Consider the following 23,377-nt stretch of genomic DNA (forward strand, 5'->3'; position numbering starts at 1 on the left):
CTACAGAAATGATCCCACACACTTATCTGTAAGAATTCACACTATGCATGAATTACATGCATGTTAATTATGCAACCATTGTGCAATTAAACTTCTTTAAAGCCTGTTTCTATCACTTAGCTTTCAACATTACTGAGACTTTGTTTTATCTGGTTTATGCTGTTTAATCCTTTATTATTAATGCCTTAATTGTGTGGTACAGTGTGGTACACGTTCCTACACAATTATTCATGTAAAAATTCTACTATTACTAAAAACCTGACTTTTACATATTTTCTTTTGGTCAGATTTAATTTAACATGTGAACCACAAAGTTCACTATGAATGTATCTCATATTTTACAGACTGGGAAGACTTTAAATATTGAAGCTATTAATACTGAAGAACAGTATAGAAAGGATGAAGGAAAGAAGCACAAATAGAAGGAAGAAAGGTAGGACACAAGCAATGAGAGAATGATAAAAGGAAGGATTACATGGAAAACAAAGATGAGAGTAGGTCAAAAAGATGGATAACAGAACAGGAAAAAAGGAAAGGATTAATAAAGTGCAATATGAAGGGAAAATGAGCTGAAAAGAAAGGTAGGACAATGGAGGCAAGAAAAAACAAACCATGGGAGAAAAAAATGGAGGGTGCAAAAAGGGAGGAAAGAAGAAGAGAAGAAATAAGGTAGAAAAGAGAATAATCAAGGAAGATAGGACACTGTGAAGGAGGTAATAGAAGAAAAGACACAAGGGTGTTGGAATAGAAGAAAGGAAAACAGGAAGTTGGACACAAGGGAAGCAATAAAGGAAAGAGAAAAATATGAAAACTATGAAAAGGCACATGAAATGGAAAAAAAGAACATTTAGAAAATTAGATGGAAAATAAAGTCTAGAAATGCAGAGATTTTCTCGTAATCTTCTCAGAGCATTCTGAAAGTAAACCTCATACATTGCCACAGTTTAGGGTCGTGCAGGGAAATGAAATGCAGGACAGGGACCAAAATAGTCCAGATCCTGTGAATAACTCATCCATCACATGTCATATTTTCCAGACATTTGAGCTCTCTCAGCAATCTGTACAAGATTTTCCCATCACTAAAGTGCTGTTTATTCCTCAGATGATGATCCTTATCATTTCCTTATTATTTCTATTAAAGCCCAGTGCCGTGCAAAAACTGTCTCCTGACAAAACTGAAGAGCTAAAACGAATTCAAAACAAAGTGAGAAAAGACCGAATAAACAGATGGCACTGGCAATTAGGGATTGATCAACTGCTTTGAAAGCCTGTTGAGGTGCATTAGCATTAGCATTATGGGCTTTTAGTAATACACTGAGGTTGTTCTGAGCTGCAGAACTCTCACTTCCTGTGTACACTTGGCCTTTTTATGAGTCCCTGTTAATAACACCCTTGTGGAGCTGAAAATCCTCTCTTTATGCAGCCTAGGTGCACATTTGCAATCACAATCATGCAAGGGTCTTTAAGGGCCGCAGCGGGGACCAATCCTGCTGGTACTTTGTTCTATTCAGGGACATGCAAATGCAGTTTTGTGCCCAGAAATCATGACAACAGAAAATGTAGAAAAACAACAGGGGACAGAGAGAAGATACCTGTTTAAATCACGCATCATGAGGCTTTGGAAATCAGAGGACATAAGGCGATTGAAGGATGGGCGGGAGAAGAGTCTGTCCTTCGGTCTCTCTGGCTGATGGTTTGTGGGCATGTGGAGCTGCGGATTTCTCAGGGCAACACTGATGTCGTTCAGCAGTCGCGGCAGGGGTCCAAGTTTGAGGATAGCATCCTGCAAGAGGGGTTTATTAACATAGAAAACAGGAAAATGCAGTATATAACTTTAGTTGGCACCACAAACATTCTCAAGGATAACAAGAAAACTATGAATAAATATATTGCTGTTTTCCACTTGAGGAAGAGTTCTAAGAAAAATATACTCATTTATTTTTTCAATATGTTAAGCAAAACAAAAGCTGATGATCTAATTCTATACTGGCCCTTCCAGTGGTGAAAGTCTTATTTTAATTACCTGCAATATACACTATCCAGCAACAACAATGAAGATAAACTAAAACAAATTATTATCACTTATTTGTATTTGTTTGTTGTTTGTATTTGTTTACTTGTCATTTCCAGCAGTTCAGCAATCAGTTTTTTATTCAAAGTTCCAGACGGCCACATTTATTTCTTTTGCTAGAAGGTCATTTCAACTTTCAAAAGCTAAAAACAAGAGAAGTAAAGAACAGAGGGGGGAAAACAGGATTAAGAGAATATTGTTTATTTACTAATAATAGCACTTTAAGACACACTTAGAAGCTAAATTATTTTGCAGTTTGCAGAGCTTAATATTTTGATATAAGCTGCTTTATAGGGCATATTGCTTCCCCACATCATAGGTAGAGATGTAAGCCAAGGCTTTTCCTTGCTGTCACTGGTTACCAAGCTCTATTTGACCTCTGAGCAGTGGGTTGCAGTTTTTACGTCTGTCAAAGTGATTTAATACAATAAACTAAGAGTTTTATAATACCTGATTTTACCTTAAAAATAGCATCAAATCGCATGCTGTAAGTTGAAGCTTTTATCTGCCACAAACAGTGCTTCTTATTTCCAAGAACAGTGAAAAACTCTTAGTACTTCACATGCTGATTACTAATCAGAGCAAGTCAAACAGAAATGTTTTCATTGAACCACAGAGCCAGTTAATTCATGCATTTCAAATAGTGGGGTTTCTAATTTATGTTACAGTTTAATAGTAACTGTAATAAAAAAAAAAAAATTCTTACAAGTTTAGTTATCAAAAACAGTAAAATATCACTGCAATCAACTGAAAACTTCAAACCTCATTAAATTCAAGAGCTGGTATGATTAATATTTTTGCCTTTAAGCCCTGCCACATACTGACTCTGCCATGTGGTGGACTTTCCTGCTTTTAACCGTGTAAAAAGCAATAAAAAATAAGTAAAATACAAGTGAGTATCATGAAGGGAAGTTAACTATCTGCGTTTTATTTGTACAAACACATGTCCTTCAGTGCTTTGTTATGCTCTATAGTCAATTTTAGGTTGTCAGTTTATAGAAAACCTTTTTAACACTTTGAAGGGCTGCATAACATTTTGAAAACTTTCTTTTTGTGCAACAAATAAAAAAAATGAGGTTGGTAAATCAAGCTTAATAAAAACCTGTCTAGTTTTCGATCTCCAGATGACTTTAAACCTGTCGGACTCAAACCCTTGAGGGCTGGTGTCCTGCAGCATTAAGATGTACAATACCTTAGCAGCAAATAGCCAAACTATGGAGAGCTCTGCTGTTGAGCTTACCGGTATACTGGAGTCAGGTGTGCTGAAGCAGAGATGCACTTAAAAGTTGCAGGACAACAACCCTTGAGGACTGGAGTTTGAAACCACAATTTTATCATTAGTCCCCAGTTTGAGCCCAATGCCTCAAATTGTAGCTCCTATTCCTTCACCTTTCAGCAGAAAGAGCATTATCCAGGGTAGAAGAAGAACTTCAGCCTGCTGTGCTGAGCTGAATCGGGACAGCCTTTGGCCATAAAGGTATAGAGGATAATCTTTTATTTTCGGATGGATCATCTAAACAAGTGGTCCTCCAAATTCTCAATCATTCTGGTGATATGTTTATGTAAGGCCGTCCTACGTGCTCGCCCCGTCATATTTTTCTGCACATGCGCAATTTCCGGTGTATATCTCATAAAAGTATGAGAAAAGGTGTCTACAAAGTGTATGAGAAGAAAAGAAAGGCCTCAGAAGAGGCATATATATCCCGGAAGGCTTTGCACGGGGGGACTCTCCTCGCAAGGCATTATGGGATTTGTTGTCACAGAGGCCCGCTGTCGTCATAGGCTGTCGCTACAGCGGCGACTAATAACAATGATGGCGCAGGCAGTGAAGGAGTTACCTGAAAAAAGCAGTGATCATCTGTCCGGATGGTCAGTTAACTGAGTTGGCTATAAAGTCAACCATATAGTCCCCGCTCTATATAGTGATTGAGGAATTTAAGGATTAGAGCGGACGTTTGGGCACAGTAAGCTTGTATGAGCTATGAGAACAGCAACTTTTAAACAGAGAGTATACGAGGAGAAATGGGCTCTCGCACGCTCGTCCTTTTAAAAGTGGAGAGGGCGGGTCTTTTAAAAAATTCACAAAAATCCTCCACAATATCTTTAAGGAACACATTATGCAATGAATGGACACACAAAAATGATGCTGATTAAGTTAATACTACAGCCATTCATCAAAGATCTGCAATAAACAAAAGTTACATAAATTTAGTGGACGGCTGAAAGTCTCCATTATAAAACCTAAAAAGACAGATGGAGTTTAGGACATTTGCATATGTCACACACAGCACATGTCAGGAAATATTGGATTTTTATTAAACTCCCAGAGATGGGATGTGCCTATTTTTCCTGTCACACAAAGGATTATGGGCATCCATATAGCTCCTAATGGCAGCTAGAGATGTCAGGCGGTCCCTATGCCAACTGCATTGGTGCAAGGAAGCTTCCTACTTCCTTGCCCTAGCTCCTTACTACTTCACACTTCTTCCATGGCCTAAGTGTCCTTACTGTACTTATTTGAGGTATTCTGGACCTGATAAATGCATCTGGTTGGTACTAATCTCTCTACAGATTGTTTATTTTCCAATTCTTGATTATCCACCTCGTTTCAAAACAGATTTATGAGTTTCGCTATGAATCCACTATAGTCCTAAATGGACCTACCTTGCTGAGCTGTCCCATGACTTCCCATAGCAAGCTGTGCAGCATGGACAGCTCCCTGCCGAGGTCGATGTAGCCCTCAAAGCCTCCAGCGTTTCCTCCAGTGTCCATGTTGGAAATCTCATAGAGGAACTGCTGCATGGAGCCCCACTCCATCTCTAGGAACTCATTCATGAAATACAAGTATTCCTCTTTGGGTCCAAATCTAAAAAGGTGAAACATTGAAAAAGGGTGAGTCTATGCTCTGGTAGTCATTGGCTGCAATGAAAGCAAAACTTCACAAATGAAGATGCCAGAGATTTACATAAAGTAACAATTATTGCTAAATTCTCTGATCTAATTATAATCAAAATAAATTTATAGCAAATTCATAACATGTGCTGAGAAGATAATCACACAGAACAGAAAGGTTCTTGTCTGACCAACGGACCTGTGCTTTAGCAGGCTGAGAAATAAAACTGGGAGGATGAAGATGAGTTTCTTAGTTGTACATAAGAATTATGAAATTATATATCGGAGCTAAATATCTTTAATTTTAATCCAATCTAATAAGACACCTGTACTTGAGATACGCAATATCAGAACTATAGATAAGACACACATTAAATTTAGTGACACATCAGGTTGAGCCTCACTATTGGAAAATAAAAAATATTCTACCTCAGAGTAATTTTCAATTTCTTTCCCTTTATACTTAGACATGACTTTTATTGAAGGTACATTTTCCTGCTTAAGAAGGGAATGGAAAATATATCAAATCAAAGTGTCTGTGCAGTAAGTTACCCTGAACCTCCCGCAGTCGTGCTAAGGAACAAAAATGCCTTTTTAGTCTGCTGCTGGTTTTGTTTGTCTCTCTTTTCTGTTGTCTCAACACCCAGGTGGACGTGACAGACGGAGGCCATGTCTGCTTTTGCCGGAGTGAATTTCTCCTTCCTACTCTCCCCTGCTTCGCTCTGCACCCCCAGGATGACATCAAATCAAAGGAATAATTCATGCAGTGACACAGCTTTCAGCTTTCAACTTGAAGTCTTATAATTATACTTAATAAATACATTTAACCAGAATGCATTAAACTGATCTGGATTACAAATTAGTATGAATAGATTGTACCTATTCCCATTAGCTTGGTTTACTCTGTAAACCTGCAAAAACAAATTAATTAGTTCTAAATTGGAAAACTAAATCATACAGAATTTAACTTAGGGAATGTATTCAAACAGATTCACACCTAAATACAGTTCTGTTTTCAAATAAATAACACAGCATTAGTTTTATATCAGAAATGCTGCACAATAGTGAAATTTTTTTCAGGAATTTAGAAGAAAATGTAGGATGTGTAATTAATAAGTATGCTTTATTGTGAAAAGCATTTTGTGGTTTATAGGCTTCTTCTGTCTTATATTTAAACAAAGAGATCCATGGTAACAAAAAAAAAAAGAAAAAACTATAAATATTTGGAAAAATTGGCTTTTCAAACCAACCAACTGCTTTCAAAAAACACTTTTTTTCACTAAGAAAACTCTCTAATTTAGTGTTTTGTCGTTGTTGTTGTTGTTTTTGACCAGATCCTGTCCTAAAAACGAACATTATCTATAGAGCAAAGAAACACCTTAAAAATAACCTGTCTGACAACACGAAGTAGGAAAAAAGATCTAATGAACAAAAGCTTCAACAAAGCAAAGAAATGCAAAATCAGATCAGAAACAACAAAAAACATCAACCAACATATCATGTCAGTGAAAAGCTGTAAAGACATTTTAGAGATGTGGTGCTAGAAAGATATCACAGCAACAATCAAAACATGCTAGTGTGAAGGTCTAGGGTTGCTTTGGTACTTGTTCTCCATAATTGATTAAATCAGGAACTTTACTCTCCAGCAGCTCCTACGGTAGCCTCTGACCATTTCTGAACATGAAGAATAAAAAGCACTTCCAAAGCTCTACCTCTAAAGGATTCAAATGGGCTTAAAAACCTACAGAAAAGCAATCTTTTTCTTTGACCAAAATGTGTTCACATTTCCTCTACAGTGCTGTAAAAGACTCATATCATACAGCTATTGTTGCACAGTCAATTAGTTTTAGGATGCAATAACTTTTGACTATCAGAAACAAAGAAAACATCAAAGCTTGAGTATAGGATCAAATTCTCTTAGCCTTACCTGGATAAATCACAATGGTGACTTATAAGCAAACTTTTAAATCTTTAATCACTGCTGCTTTTTTAAGCCAAAGGTTTGAAATAACACATCGGTGTTCTAGTTTTAATCACAGTGTCAGAGGAGATTGCAGACTGAAAGAAATGTGTCACTGCAGTGAGGCTCTGAGCTCACTGTGTGTGAGTAACAGTTTAAACTCTTTCGCCGGCAAAACTGCAATCCTCTATTTCCGTGATTTTAGACCATCCTACCTAACAAGAATGCAGAATGTCAGCATATCTATGTCAACTTAGTGCAAAAGAGCTGAGGAGACACTCACTTGGTGAAGCTGGCCAGGTTCTGCATCACTTTGGCGATGAGCGTGAGGGTGCGGGATGTGCGCTCAGCCGGGTACTCCTGCATCAGGTTGAACAGGGATGGCGACATGATGGCTGGGCACATAAAGCGGAGGAACAGGGAGGAGCTGATGAGGCTGTCGGCGAGATCCTCTCTCCCTCGCTCGGCGCATCTGGCTCTCCAGGAGGCAAAAACCTCCTTCAGCTCCCGAGGGAAAATGCTGAAGCGAGAACATTGTACTTATTACAGTGACTGTCAGGGAGAACAGCAAGATGGAAAAGTCGGGAGACTGAAACTTATAGAAAGTTACCTGACCATATCACTTTTCACAAAATGGAAATGTTTCTCCTGGATAATTTCTTTGTTCATTTTAATTTCCTTGTCACAGTAGATAATTCTTCCACTGATAAATAGTTTTAAGAAATATCAGTCTGAGTACATATACTCCGAGGGGAAATGACCCAATAATAGGTTTTAATCACAGGTACTATATTCTTTGGGCGTCCATCATGAATTGGCTAAAATAAATGCAGCTGAATCATGAAGCATTTGCTTAATGCAAAATTCCTTTTTAAAGGGTGATCAGAGCTAACTCTAATCAGCAATGTATGCCTCCCTTCTTCATTGAGATTTCGATGAGGTGAAACAGAAGCAACTCTTCTCTTAACAAATAAATAGATGTATTTTTTTAATCAATAATCAGCAATTATTAACCATATTTTTTTCTGTTCAACTTTGCAAGCATCATGATAACTGCCTGAATGAGAAAATCCTACAAATCACATTAACATATATGTGTGGCATGAAGCAGGCCAAACATCTTAAAAAGCGTTGCAAAAGCTTATGTTTTAAAAAGCTTATGTTTTATTCCAACTCAGACTGGGGGGAGGGACACAAAGACATCTCCACATATACAGTATGGCATCTTAGGTCCATGAATATGTCAGCTAGATGTTTGGGAGAAGTCCCAGTAAAAAACAACCAGCCAAATCATGAACATGTTGAGGTTTGTCAACTTTAACTGGAACGTCATTTCTAAAGCAGGACTATTACTAAACATGACAGGTGGTGCAGGCCTCAAATAAAAGATAAACATTTAGAAAAGCACCTTGGGCCCACTGTTAAGTATGGTGGAGGATCAGTGGGGCTCTGGACCTGTTTCTCCTAAAAAGGGAATGTTACTGGAGTGAATGACAGCATTAACTCCTAAAATATATATTTTAGTGTCTACGAAGTGTACTGTATGAGAAGAAGAGAAAAGCCTTAAAAGAGAGAAAGAAGACCAGAGTGTTTTTAGGAGATTCTTTCACGCAACGGCGGACACTGACAGTACAGGTTGGGCTTTCCACTGATGCCTCGGTTGTAAAGTTTCTGCTCGAAAGGTTAAGTTTGATATGCTGTTTGGAGAAATCCATTTAACATCAGTCCTGGTAAAAGTTATCTACTATACCTCTATATTGTATCTTGAAAGATACCCATGGAAGATAAGTTTATTTATTTTGTAATTTGCATCGTCAGTAGTTATACGGTGGATCCTTATTTACCCAGCAAACATGTCCAAATCTCCACTGTAACACACACACAAACAAGCAAGTCATTATTTTTTTTTAGTAGTCTTTTGTGGGGAAACTTTTTATATATAAATATGGGTGAGATGGATCCATCCTATCATTGCGTAGCACCATCCTCGAGAAGAAATGGGCTTGTGCATGCTCTTGCACGCTTTTAATAGGCGTTCCATCTCGGGATACAGGGTTATGCATCTACACTTTTTTTTTTTAAGTGGAGAGGGCGGATCTTTTCAAAAATTTGTAAGAATGATCTACTATACCTTTAACAGGCAAAAAGAATTGACTACATTTCATTATAAGCAAGGAAATGTCTTTATAAACTGACCAGAGGGAGTTGATGATCTTGCAGAGTAAAAGCTCGCAGCACATGCGAAGGTTGGCTTGGTGGTCAGCAAGGACTGACGGAGGAACACGCATTGGGTCCACCTCACAGTTCTCCTCAGATTCATATAAGGCTCGAACAAAATCACCTGAAAGTTTGATAAGATCCAGGGAGAAATGATTATGTTACTACAGGGATTCCCAAACTTTGTCATGCCACAGCCCCCCAAATACCACTAGCTTCTGGCAGAGGACCCCCTTTGCAAACTAACACACAAGGCAACAAAAAATTATCAAGTTTTAGATGTATTTTCCTTCGTTTTTTTACCTATTCAGTGATCATTACCCTTTTTGGCATACAACTACTTAATTGGAGTATGTTTTCAACATGTATTATATTAATTTCTGAATTATATTCACACTGAATAACAAACATTTTAACATCTTTTTTTTTAAAAGAACAAAATAAATCCAGCTTAACTCAAGTGTGGAAGGTTGGGCTTTATGAACACTATGGAGGGTTAAAAGGGACACCAGAGTGCTCACTGTGGCCCAGCATGGAGGGAGCTGCCACAAACTTTAGAAAGGATCAACGTTCACCTTGCCAACTGACTAACAGTAGACCAGCTCTTTCATTAACATATTCAAGTATTTCAGCTCAAACTAGGGATACATGTAATATTAAATTAACAGGAATTAGGGCAAAAAGTTAGGAAGTGCTAAGAATAATGTGCAAGATAAACCATGAACATCCTATAGGTACACAATATTCCACACTTTAAAAACAAATCCAATTGCATATCTCCTCCATGTCAAATGGATCATACCTTTCCTTATCCTTTTACCTCCATCTATCATTCCTTAATAAGTAAGGGGCTTTAAGGCTTGTCAAACATGAATGAAAAACTACGCTAAACTCATCCATAATCCAATTTTCTTTTCCCTGTTTCAGTTTTTACAAATGGATGCGGTTAACATCAGCAAATCTACAATTAAATATTTTATTACTAATTATTACTAATAATTAAAATCTTTTAGAATAGGGTTTTACAAGGCATAGACATGACACACTATAACTTAAATATGGAAAAACACAACAATATTTAAGTCCTTACTTACAACAAAATAAGTCCAACTATTTTTATACCTTTGGTTGAACAGTAAAAGTTCTTGCACCTTAAGTCTAAATTTAGATTTTAGGAGTAACTGCATGCTGGATTTCAAACTGTTACACATAATAACTAAAGGCATTTGCTGACTTTCGGGTCCTAGCTGCTATTAGCATATTTAGTATGCATGCCAGCCCTTTAGGATACTGAACTCAGGGTCCAATTATCAAGTCGGCGTTATGTCTGTAGGGAGAAGTCGGGGTTATTTAAATCTGGTGTAAAGTTGAAAAGTGGCACTATACTCCTGCAACCCTGCTAATCTAGTTGGGGAAAAATATGGAAGGTTAAGACAAAGTGGAATTCAAAGAAGCACTAAGAAAAAAGTAATTTTAGGAAAAACAAATATTTCTAACATACGGCAATATACAATGAGAGAAAAGTCAGTATGAAGGAACATTAGCAAAGCTTTTTTCATTATGGGCAAGAACTAAAATGCCATGAGGTCTGTTGAACAGCTACCAGGTAAAATAAGAGGTTCTAAAAAATCCAGTTTCTAATTGAATAAAACTTCCAGATATTAGTAGTAACCTTGATAAAGCTACCTAACTTCCATTTTGTTAGGTACCATGTGACATGCCGCTTCTGCTTGTTTTTTGACTATTGGATTTGTTCACTAGAGCTTTATTCTTACCAATAGCTTCCTTGAGGTATCTGTGACCTATTAGTTTGAGGTACTCTTCCACTGCTTTTGTAGCAAGTGTGTTCTCCCGGAAGATCAAGTGCTCACGGTCCATGAACCGATCCACCTCACACATTGCCATGTCTGAAAGAAACTCCTATGAAAAGATACAACATGCAGTCTAATGAAATCTAACAGTTGCAAGTAAGGCAGGTTGATCTGTAAAGCACCATTAATAGTGCAGGTATAAATTAAACTACTTTCCAGACAAAATAAAAGAAAATCTTAAAGGGAAAAATAATTTTAAAAAAAATTAAAAATAGGTTATAGGAAATTAAGGATAACATTTGAAATGCTAATTTCAAGCAAATAAATTACCAAAAAAAATTATAAAACTGTACTGATTGCAGGACTAGTAATGTTTTCAGTCTTGATCTGAAGGATCTAGAATTTCCTGCACATTTTAGGTGCTTTTCCAAGTCAGGAGACCTGACCGAAGCTGTTTCATTCACCCATTGACTCACACACTGATGGTGGCAAGCTACATTGTAGCCACAGCTGCTCTGGGGCTCACTGACAGAACCAGCTGTGGCTGCCGTATACTGGTGGCACCGGGCCTTCTGACTAAACAGAGGTAGGCAATGCGGGTGAAGTGTATTATCATGTATATTGAGCCAGGGCTCGAACCGACAACCCTATGGTTGCAGGGCAAACTCTTGCAATTCACACTGGTGTGAGACACAGGTTAAATTTTTCTGGATGCTGGCCAGGAGGTTAGCAACATTTTAAGATAAGCAAAAGCTGCCCAACTGTTTATGGAGAGTCACCATCATAATATGACCTAATTAAAATAAAAAAATGCTCTACCCATGAACCCCCTTTGTAGTGTTTAATTTGTCGACACAGAAAAACCTGTCATTTGCATAAGTTTGATAAGGAATTCCTAAATACATCACCCTGTAAACCAAGAATGCAGCCTTGGGAGACCTAATGTGATCTTTTTTTGTTCAGCTTAATGTTTTAAATGCCAGCGGCCAGATTAATATAACCTAAAGCATCTATTACAGAACTAGACAGTCCAACCACTCTTTAAGTCTATCAATTGGTATGTTATGATTAATTTAGTTAAATGCAGTATTAAGATCCATCAATACCAAGACAGGAAAACTTTAAAGTTTTATTGTAAGCTGACTGAAAAACATTTATAAACATTGTTTAAAATTAACAAAACAATTCCTTTAGAGCATAAACCCATGCAGAAAGCAGTTTATTTGTCAAAAATAAGCCTTCTACATTCTATTTGCCAAAAACATAAAGTTATATATTGTCAGGCTACTTATTCAGTCGGAATAAATGTGTTACTTTGCTTACCTTTGTTTTCCCTGTGCTCTGAAGAATGTGGACCAAAGCAAATGCAACCTCCTCTTTACTCTTAACGCTAAGCAGCGGCTCCAATACTGCACACAGTGTTCGGTAGTTGTTTGTAATGTATTCGGCGAACTCCTTGTACAGCTCCATCGGTAGAATATTCATCGTCTGGTAGCGAGACTTGATGCGTAGTGAAGCATTGATCACTTTGGTGCTACCAACACCACCACTTTTGGCTAAAACACTGGACTGTATCACCGGGTACCACTGCTCCACAAACTGCCGGCCTGTGATGCTGGATATCGGGATGCTGACTAGGCCAATATATGTGCTTTTCTCCTGTATTACAAACATCATAAATAAATAAATAAATAAATAAATCGTTGTGTTTTTTTTTTTTTAAGAATTAAACGTTATATAAAGTACTAAAATGTTTGTTTACCTTGCGTCTCTTTTTGTCAGTCTCTTTGTAGAGGTGCAAACGAAGGCTACGAATGGTCGGCAAATTGTTAAACTCAAAATGTTCTCCCCAGAAGACTGTATCGGTGCGTGGCTTGCTGGTGGTGCGTGCATACAGCATGTCATCCAGACACAGCTCACAATAGTAGCGTTTCTTAGCTGGAAGATCTCGGGCCTCGATTATCCACAACTTGAGTACATTCTCTACTCGCCTGCTGTTGTCCTGAAAAGAGTGCTATTTCTGCGTTAAACAGCCCTGGAGGGTTACATTTTCAAGTGAATTAAGGAAAAAAAAATGATCCACTGAGAATACCTTGTTAGGTTTGACGGCTCTTTGAAGATTTTCAATCCATTTGTCTCTTTCTGAAGCTGATCGGCAGGCAAAACATTTTGTCCCTGAATTGGTGGTTACCTAAAGACGAAACATATTATTTTGTTTTTTTTACATTGAAATTTTCTTTGTAGGGCAAACCTTGTATATAATTACTTTTGTCACTAATAATTTTATTTATTCAAGGAGCTTTATGAGTAACAATCAATGATACCTACTAGTAAAGATGGAGATTCTGACAAAGTTAGTGGTGCACAGGCAGATTAGCTCCCACTAGATTCTCCTGTTACAGTACACTGCTTTTCTTCTTTTTCTTATACAATATGTAAATGATTTGAGAGTTTTTTTTAAGAGGCTTTTGTGAAATCTGTGCATTCTCAGTGCAACACGGCTCCTCAAGCACAATTATTTGTATGTTTCCTACAGTAGGTAATACTGGCTCATTTTCATAAATACTGTGTGTGAAGATATTTATGACCCTAGATAGTTATGATTCTAAATAAGTCTCTGACCTGTAGATGTCTACGTAGAGATAACTATAAGAGCTGTTATCTTTATTTTAAGAATACGGGGACTATTTTATGAAACTTCATATTATTAAAACCATTATTTATTGCAAAATACTGGCCACTGGACCTCTGTTGACCTATGCATCCTTTGAACAAAGTGCTGCGGCAAAATTGGTGATTCTTTGCAGTTTCCTTATTCAGATAGAAAACTTTGCAATAACTGTCAGAAAAAAAACTGAACTCTACTGTATTTTATTGGGATAAGGTAGGACAGCGGTCAGCCCTGTTGCCTTGTAGTTATAACGTCCTGTTTAGCTCTCATTCAGGGCCCTTCCCTAGTAGGGTTTTTTGTGTGGACACTCTTGCTTCATCTCACAAGCCATAAATATGCATAAATTATCCAGTTTTTCTTTGTTACGCCCCTTGAAGGACTAGCAACCTGCAACACCCCAAGACCTACAAGGATTAAAGGAAATAGAGGCAAGAGGAGGAAAATAGAATCACCAGTGACACCAGTGAAACGTGTACAGGCCATATTCACAGCCCTGCACTAGTGATGCAGAAACACCATTTACTATGTGATGGTTTGCTATAAGACTGCTGTGCATGGAGAGATACACGGGTGGGCTGGTTGATTTTTATTCTCAAGGCTTCTTCACCTATTAGCATTTTTTTTTTAACTGGACACAGATGTGTATTTGTTCAGAATTCCCACCCCTAGTTCCTTTAAGTAGGCAGAGAGGTTGAGCAGTATTTTATGACAATCACATATTATAGCCTTGTTTCCAACAATAGTTTTGCATTTCTGTTCACCTAAAGCTATAAATCTGATAATCTTTTATATTTTATCAGATTTCTTTAACTAAAAGGTCACTGTATTTCTAAAAGACTCTGGAGAGAAAAAGCAGTGTTGCAGTTCTACTTTAAATAATTTTAGTTAAAGAAAAAAAGTCACAGACAGGCAAAAAAGATAAGATTAAACAAATTAACACACCTCAAAGCAGTACTCTTGTCCTAAAATGCTAGAATGGACAGGCTTAATAATGGCATCTTCATCCAGAACTAGATCTAGAGCCTCTGCAGCGCTGCTGGGGGAGAGGAGGGACTCGTGGGAGTGGGATTCTTTGAAGCTTTGCATCAAGCGAGTCCTGGTGAGAGAAGGAGACATCGACTTATATTCAAGATTCATATACATGTTTTTACAACATGAGTCACGGCAGCTGAAAATCACTGAGCGCCAGCTTCCAGAAAATATAACTGCGCCTTTATTTTTGTCTGTATATGCTCAACACTAGGATAAATGTGTGTTTCTGAGTGTCACAGTTGTATAAATTGATTTATTTAGGGATACCAATTTAAACTGCTGACATGCACACAATATAATCAGAAAACATCAATGCAATGGCCTGCTGACATAACATTGGTTCAAGAATAGAGATTTTACTTTAAACAGCCACCTACAGAGCCTTGCAAAAGTATTATCAAATCGCATTCTCAAACCTCAATGTAGTTTTTGGGCTTTTATGATAGACCAAAAAAAACTAAACAAATGAAAATCTGAAAAATGTGATCTGCAGTTGTATTTATCCCCCTTTATACTGATACAGTTGACCCTTGTGTAATCTAATGTCAGTATAAATGTAGCTGTACAGTAAATCCTAAAAGGTGTGGTAGAGAACGTCAATAAAGTCATAATGACATAATGAAGATTGAGAGCAGGGCAGCTTATAAAACTGTATCTTGATCTTTAGGTATCTGATGTTGCAATGTTCAAACCATAATTTTAACATGGTGAGTCGTTGGGCCACGAAAGCAAATCATTAAAAAGAGAAGCAGCTAAGAGGTCCCTGGTTAAATGAGACAATGTGTTATGGTGTTATGGAAAAACTACAAATCATTCATACAGCAAAAATGTAAAAAGGTGGTGTGCTGTGTCAGTGGCATTAATTGAGCTATATACAGCGCCTGATGTATTGAGCTATATTAATGCTGTTTATTGTATGCCTGCAACTATCATGAGCTGAAATCGTTATTGTCAACTTTAGCAGGACAGCTGATGTCCCTTCAAGAGGTTTTTCTTTAGGTGTAACAATATTTCCTGAAGTGTAGGAATTTCCAGATCTGATATCAATATTTGTACAATATCAGCCAAAAGAAACTGAAACCGGATTATATCGCTTGCATATAAATACTGATAGAAACACTCCGTTTCTATTTAAGGCTTATGGGTCATAAATCATTGGGTTTTAACTCATTGGTCAGTTGTTTTCATGACTGTTCTTGACTATTATTCTTTTTTGTAAGATGTCACTGATCAAGCCTTTTCTAACATGAAACTGGGCAAAATAAGTATTAAAAATATGTTTGGTTTATGGCAATATTATATCTGGTCAATGTTAGTATTGGCCTTTTCTTTTAGCTGCAATATCTATATTGTAGATATTGTAGTGAAAAAATTGCCATGGTTATTGGAACACAGTCGCTGCCTTCCAGATATTTATGCTGATTTGCATATGCATTACAGGCAAGCTCAGTGCTGTTAAAAATGCAGTTTTTATGTGTCAGTGTTCTGAAATTTCTCTCTACTGCCATCTTTTAGTATGAAAGCTAAGTAAAGGTGCATCAAGCACCCAAATTTTGAGGAAATAGAGCAAGCTACGGAGAATAAAAACTTTTGAGTTATTCACAAATAAATTATGTAATCCTAGCAGTAATTGAGATCAGTACTTGCAAACATTGATAGTTAAAAAAAAATGCTGCTGTTGACAATACTAAGTATTTCAATATCAAACTACCAAAATTCTGACAACCAAAACAGCGAAATAAAGAAATGTGTCATATGATTTGGTGGACAATGCAGGTCTAGAAAGTAAAAAGTCTGTGCAGTTTTTTCTTTGGCTCCACTACATAAATTTGGAGTAATCATCTGGTTAATCAAACAGGATGAAATAAAATAGGTGGGGTTTTTACACTCTGAACCTGGATTAAATTAAATGTACCAGAAACCAAACAATGGTCTTAAACTTTTTGTTGTCTGTCCTTGGTAAGTTAGAGTCAGAAGACTTTTATGTACTTGGTTTTTACAATTGCTCTATTTCCTCAGCAGGATGGTGGACTTTCCAAACATCATATAAAAGCTCTGGAACAACAACAGAGTTATAAAAAAAAAAAAAAAAAAAAAAAAAACTCTACTTCAGACAGGATATGGCACCACTGCAGTTTACTCTGATGAGTAAGAGGCGTCCTGAGGTAGGCCTACACAATAACAGGCAGAATAAGTTATTGTTGCAGCTGAGGCATAGTGTTAGTAAATAGCCGAAAGTGGATGCTAGTGTGTTGATGTTTGGAAATAACAAATTTAGCAAAAGCAATGTTTGTATTGAGTGATCTTTGTCAGCTAATAGTCAGCGCTCATAAACGTTGAAAAAAATACACTACTGAAATGATAGGTGGGGGAAAGAATTACAGGGGGACTTGTGGAGTTGTGACAGATATAAAGCTGACGTCGCAACTTTCTGAGAGGAAATGAAAATAAAGAAATATGCAAGTTATAAGAAAGAGAATGTTAGGTTACAATTAGTCTAGTTCATTCTTGGTACAATTTCAGAATACATGAAGGCATCACGTTCCTCTGTTCAAGAATTAAACCTAATTGTAAAAACAATGTGAAAATCATACAGTTATTTTAAACCAAAGCTAAAACTTATTACTGAAACTGTTGCTATTGTTTCATTGGGAAGTAAACATAGGCAAGTTTACCAAGCCGAAAGTAAGCTGCTGGAGGGACTGGTGCACTTAACAAAAAAAAAGGTTAGAAGAAAATGTTTTTTGCAAATATAAAAAAAAAAATCTTAAGATGAGCAGGAAAGCTAAAGGTTTTATGGAAACTGTTCTCTTCCACTAACCTAACTCACTTCTTAAACTGGTTCTGTAAGGAACTGGGCCAAAACTCTATTGCAGTGTAGTTGTATTCTCCATTAAGAAGCCAGGTGGGTGGAGGGGCCAAGAGGAAGACTCGAGACTGGGCATGACATAGGGCTTGATCTGGGACACACAGAGGGTTGGGTGAATCCCCATGGGGCGGAGTAGTTAGAGTTTGACACCCACTAGGTTCACGATCTTGAAGATGGGAAACGGGTCAAGGACACAGAGTGGCAACGGTTCTCCACCTGAAGCTGAATTTGGTGGACAGCCAGACCTTCTGGTTGACCTGATAATCAGGGAAAGGAATCCGATGATGATTAGCATTTCTGACTTTGACTCCAAACATCTCGATGATGGCTCTTCTTGCCTTCCGTCAAACTTGTTGGCAACTCATTGCGGCAGCATGGGCAGATGGAACAATGGCCTGTCTCTCCTGGACTAAACCTAAACAATGTAAAAGGGTGAGAGACCAGTGGTGCAAGAAGGCAGCAAATGAATGGCATGCTCCACCCAAGGGAGGTGGTTAGATCACTTAGAAGGATCAGAGGAACGGTGGATCCGGAGTTTGGTCTGAATTATAATCCTCTCAGTTTGGCCATCAGGCTGGGGGTGAAATCCACAGAAAAGGCTGAAGGAAACTACCAGCAAATAACAGAACTCCCTACAGAATCAGTGTATAAATTGGGTCCACTATCCAAAACAATGGTGGAATCCCATGAAGACGAAACACCTCCTTAGCAGAGATCTCCCCATCTCTTTGGTACAGGGGAGCTTCTTCGAGGGAATGAAGTAAACCGTTTTTTAAGAATCTGTTGTAGCTATCCATTAGAAGACAGCAAATCTGTGACGAAATCTGTAAAGAGAGATTCATGTGCTCTGATATGAGACGAGACTATTGGCACATGTAATGGGTCCATTTTAGGTCAGATTATTTCTGTAATGAGGAAGAATTAGGTCCCAATAATCAACCAGAAACAAATAACTTGTAACAAATGTAATAAATTCAACAAAGCCAGCAGGAACAAAATCAGCAGTGGGAACAGGAATATTTTGAGATCAGGTTAGTGGCTGGACTGGATCTAACAGAAATAAACCCCATAACCTACTCAGAATCCAGGTGAAACAAGGAGACTGTGCTTTGGTTCTACAACAGCGCTCTGAAAAGCACTTGGTTCAGTAACGACACCACTGCTAGAGGCAGTGGGACAATCAGGAACTCTGAGGCAGATCCTCTGTCTTGACAACATAACTCATTGGTCATGGGACAGAAACAGAGTCAAAGCCGAGAGGTTAGAACCCAATGGAGGTATCTGAGGAGAAGGCAAAAATAAGTAGTCAGATAGCAAAAAACAGGTCGATTCTGACGAGGGTGAGTTAAAGGCGTAGACTCCATGAGGCAAAAGCAATGTCAGTATCAGGCATTCAGGCATTGAAGGATTGCTTGCCATCTACTGGCTGTGAGGCTTTCAAATAACCTGGCAAACCTAACTGGTTTGAGGTCTGGTTAAATAGGCAGTGGAGCAGGTGATAACATGAGTCCCGATGAGAGGTTACACAGCTGCACAGGTGAGAAGAATGGGTGATAATGATGTCAGGAACAGAGTTGAATGGAAACAAACCAGTTTATAAGCTGTTATAGTCCCTTAGACAGACTTCAAACTGCAACTATGTCTACAAAAACTCCACAGTTGTGCAGAGGATGTTTAGGCCCCTTGTTGTAGAAGAGGAGACACCTTTTGTTGAAACTTGATGATGAAATCTTTCCGGTGCAAAAAATATAGATATCCTGGGGCGGATGCCGCCGAAGAATTGGCCTGGAATTTAATAATTTCCCAAGGAGGAAGAGGTTTAACTTGATGAAGAAAGGTTAACCAAGCTGAAGCACATTGAAAAAATAAACCTTATTGCTGAGACAGGATGGGAATGTTATCCTCTGCCATTGACAGAGTGCCTGCACTTCAGTCTCCACTGCAGCATTTCAGGGTCAGGTGAATCAAATTGAGACAGAATAAGAAGCGGTAAATTGATTTGCTGGCACACAGAGATATGAGTTCAGTAGCAACAAAACAATTATTAGGCTAGTCAGTGTTGGGAAATTAGATTCCGCCTCACCAAGTTTTTGATGAGAGGAGGTTTTTCTCCACTGTCATGTGTGGGGTTTTTTGGGGGGGGGGGTTTTCTGAGAGACAGAAGAACAAAATTTCAGTTATACTATTCCAAAAGGCACGATGACTGACTATATAAACAATTAATACTGATGCAGCAATGTGGTGTGTTGATGATCAATGAATAATCATGACTACAGCACAATAAAAAAAAACACAGATAAAACTAACCAACTTGGCTGCTGAGGAGGAGCAGCTGCGTTGAAAAGCTCGGGTGTGCAGTTGGATACTGAAGGTTTAAAGCAAAGTCAACTTAACACGACGGAGTGAATTAAGCGTGTGTGGGCAGGACTCAAAGCGAGCTGTGCAGGCAGCTGTCTGAGGCAGCGGTGAGCTCTGACTTAAAACCCAACATCCTTCAGCCTTCACTCACAGGCTCCATCCTCACTGCCCCCACACAATCAAGTTAATTTAGATTTTTTTATATATATTTATTTTAATTTTTGATTTTTTTACACATAAAGAACTGCATTTTACAAAGAAAAATGTTTTTCCACATCCTTCACTAAATGGCACTTTCCTCATTTTCACATGTCGGACATCCACAGCAGCCCCAAATATGTCTGTAAAGCAAACCCCGCTGTGATGGGAAAATGTGCCGTCAGCACTACATTTTTTACTCCCTCTTGAAATCTTTTTGTGTATTTCCCATATGGGCTTCGTGACTGGATTGTGTGAAGTCTGCATAAAATTTCAAAGGCAGGGATGTGACCCCACAACTTTCTAAAAACAAAACAAGGCAAGAAAGCTGTCATGAGACGATCCGAAGCTGTGAGATGCTGCATCCTGACAAGGTTTGGAGAAAAAAGGGACTCAAATAAATGAATATATATGTTCTTAAGCAAAAATGTAAAATAATTCGTTCAGAATTATTTGACTTTCAGTTTGTGTTTTATTCACTAAATCAAAATTATAAAATAAAATCAAAATTGTTTAAAAGTTACCTTTAAAGACACAATATATCACAATTTAATGATTTAAAATGTTCTTTATTCTTGCAGTTTGTTCAGTTGTTTGCAATAAACAACTTTTAATGATTTAGAGATATTTTATACAAACTTAACAAAAACCTCGCTATTAATAGATACCCATCTGTCAATGTTATGCACAAGGGCACACATTTTTAGACCCGGTTTGGCCTCAGGCATACCTTTTGTGACCAATCAAAGGTTTTACTGCTTACATAAGGTGTTCTTGAGCCTGGACTGTGGAAGATAATGTTTCATTGCACGCTTGACATACAGCAAAGTCTGCTGCAGTGTATGGTGTAGCAGAAGAGCAGGTGAACCATACACAGAGGTAATTAATCCTTAATGCACCCATTTGGTAAAATTCTCTAATTTTAGACTATCCTTGTTTCTTTCTCTGTCAATTTCTAGTCTGCTTACCTTGTATAAAGGTCACTAACATAAAAAATAAATTAAAAAAATAAACAAGCCTATACATTGCAAAGGTAACAGAGCAATGCAAAAAGTTTGTTGAAAATTGAGAAATAGGCCCCAAATGCTCCAAAGGGATTCAATTCAAAAGATTCAAGAGATTCATTATAAATTCAAAAACACTAAATTGATCCAAAAGGGAAATGTTTATGTACTCATCAAGGTTTTGCAACCAGTAATTCTAGATGTTGACGTTTAGTTATATGCAGTATTTCTTACATTCTGTGAATTTTAGGTAAAGCTTTAAAAAATTCTAATTCAAAAATACTTTACTAATCTTAAAGGAAAATTTAATGTTGTAAATTATAGTTCAGTGTGTTTTCAAAGTAGCTAAATGTAGGAAGCCTCTTCTGTAGCAGTCTGTCTTGGATTTGGAGAATTCACGCTGTTGTTGTTTAACATTCTTCTATAGAAAATGCTCATGGATGTTGGTAATGTTACTAATTTTATGAAGAATTCTTCTTTGCGCAAATATCTCCAGATGTTCAAGAGGAGTTTTTGTAGAACAGAGCCAGTTTTCTCTATCAGTTTGTTGAACTTCTTAAAGTAGTTTGGCCCTATGATGTTTCCCCAGCAGATGATGGCAGAGGAAGTCATACTCTACACACCAGGCATATAGAAGATTTGCAGCATGATGTGAAAAACATTGAAGGACCTAAGCTCTATGTCTTTTCCCGGGATGTTAATAGTGTCATGCCGTGACTCAACATCTTGTCACAGGTTTAAAAAAATGGAAAAGAACCCGCCATTAACCCTTTCTTTGCAGCCACCGCTGCTCTGGAAAGTCTACTTTAGCTTAGTGCTGTTTGGAAACATGCAGTAGACTGCATGGTACTTTGCATCCTCACTGGTCAAAGCAGTACATCTATTACTCCGTTATCATTTCTTTGAAAAAGAAGCTTGTTTAAACTTGGAGTTTTGGAGCATTAATTGTCTGCAGATTCCATTCGAGAAGCCGTTTGCTTCCCATATCTCTGCTGTAACCACATGTGTTGTCCGGACATAGTGGGGGAAGGTACAGTATTGTCACTTTGAGATGATGGCACTTTTGGAGCTAAAAGTGCCATTATCATCCCACAACATGTACCTCATTAATGTGTTTATTTTATTATATGTTGCTGCATTGGTTGATTATTATTCAATGCTGAAATTAAGCTGAAGCTTGATTAATTATTTACTGTAATTGTCTAAAAACCACTGCTGTCCATAGTGAACTATTGACCACTTTCTGGTTGTTTTTGTTTATTCTTTTAATAGTTTAGTGTGTTCTAGTTAATAGTGTTGGACAGTATTATTGTTTGTCATAGGGAATTATTTTTATTTAAGAAATCATTGCATGAATTAAGTGTAGTTGTCAGTTTTTGTAAGTGATTTCCTGTCTCTAAAAGCTAATGCTGAACCATTATTTTGGGTAAACTGCATATTTTAGAGATATTTCTTGTAGTCTGGTTTATGATTAATAACTATGAGTTGCAGGAATATATTATGATGGTTACTCATGGATAATTCAAATCCAGATCCACAACTGCTTTATATAAATTTGTAAGTTAAAAAAAGCTAATAATTGTTCATTGATAATCAAAAGTATTAATTATAATCTTCACAGCCTGGTAGCCATCAATTACAATTATTCAAAATATCTATCTATTGTGGATTATTAGAAGAGTACATTTTCATAATTGTGATTTCACTTATATTATTGATAATTTTTCAAATAAAATCAGGTTAACTGCAAAACAACAGCAGTGCTCCTATTTCATTTTAAATCTACAATCATCTCCCGTCTTTTGTTCACTTTCAGGATCAAATAAGTGTTTCCAAATCATACCATAAAGCAGCTCACTAGCTCTCTGTACTCAGCTTTTTGTCCATCTCTGATGCATCAAAAGACTGCAAAGACAGAAGAGTATTTATGCAGTTGACAGGACTCTGTCTTGATGTTAGAGGTGTACAGAGTAAAAATAATGGTGACAGTACCGTCCTCTGTGATGCTCCTGTGCTTCTGGCTCCCTGATTTGAAAGTTGACCTTTCAGTCTCCCAAACTGTGGTCAGAAGGGACGATAATCTTATTATCCCTGTTCCAAAGAAGCCAAGGTCCACAGGACTTAATGACTTTAGGCCAGGTTCCCTGACCTCTGTGATTATGAAGTCCTTTGAGTGTCTTGTGCTTTCACACTTGAAAGAGATCACTGACCCACTCCTGGACCCCCTACAGTTAGCCTACAGAGCCAACAGGTCTGCAAACTATGCTGTTAATTTGGCCTTTCACTACATCCTC

General features: G+C 37.6%; 1 protein-coding gene across 4 annotated transcripts in view; it reads right to left on the minus strand.

The window, feature by feature from the left end:
• Positions 1-23,377, minus strand: part of LOC107088356 (ras/Rap GTPase-activating protein SynGAP-like) — a 75,414-nt gene that overhangs the window by 22,407 nt on the left and 29,630 nt on the right. For 3 of the 4 annotated variants that reach the window (XM_015380479.1, XM_015380478.1, XM_015380476.1), the window contains 9 exons: positions 14,565-14,718; positions 13,044-13,142; positions 12,714-12,965; positions 12,275-12,610; positions 10,916-11,060; positions 9,120-9,264; positions 7,207-7,443; positions 4,736-4,937; positions 1,593-1,783 (listed from right to left, as the gene is read on the minus strand). In XM_015380479.1, the coding sequence (XP_015235965.1) occupies positions 1,593-1,783; positions 4,736-4,937; positions 7,207-7,443; positions 9,120-9,264; positions 10,916-11,060; positions 12,275-12,610; positions 12,714-12,965; positions 13,044-13,142; positions 14,565-14,718 (1,761 nt within the window). The remainder of the gene's footprint in view (positions 1-1,592; positions 1,784-4,735; positions 4,938-7,206; positions 7,444-9,119; positions 9,265-10,915; positions 11,061-12,274; positions 12,611-12,713; positions 12,966-13,043; positions 13,143-14,564; positions 14,719-23,377) is intronic. The other variant, XM_015380477.1, reaches the window with a different exon arrangement.

Source organism: Cyprinodon variegatus, unplaced genomic scaffold (genome assembly GCF_000732505.1).
Source record: "Cyprinodon variegatus isolate N-32 unplaced genomic scaffold, C_variegatus-1.0 Scaffold216, whole genome shotgun sequence".
Lineage (NCBI taxonomy): Eukaryota > Metazoa > Chordata > Actinopteri > Cyprinodontiformes > Cyprinodontidae > Cyprinodon > Cyprinodon variegatus.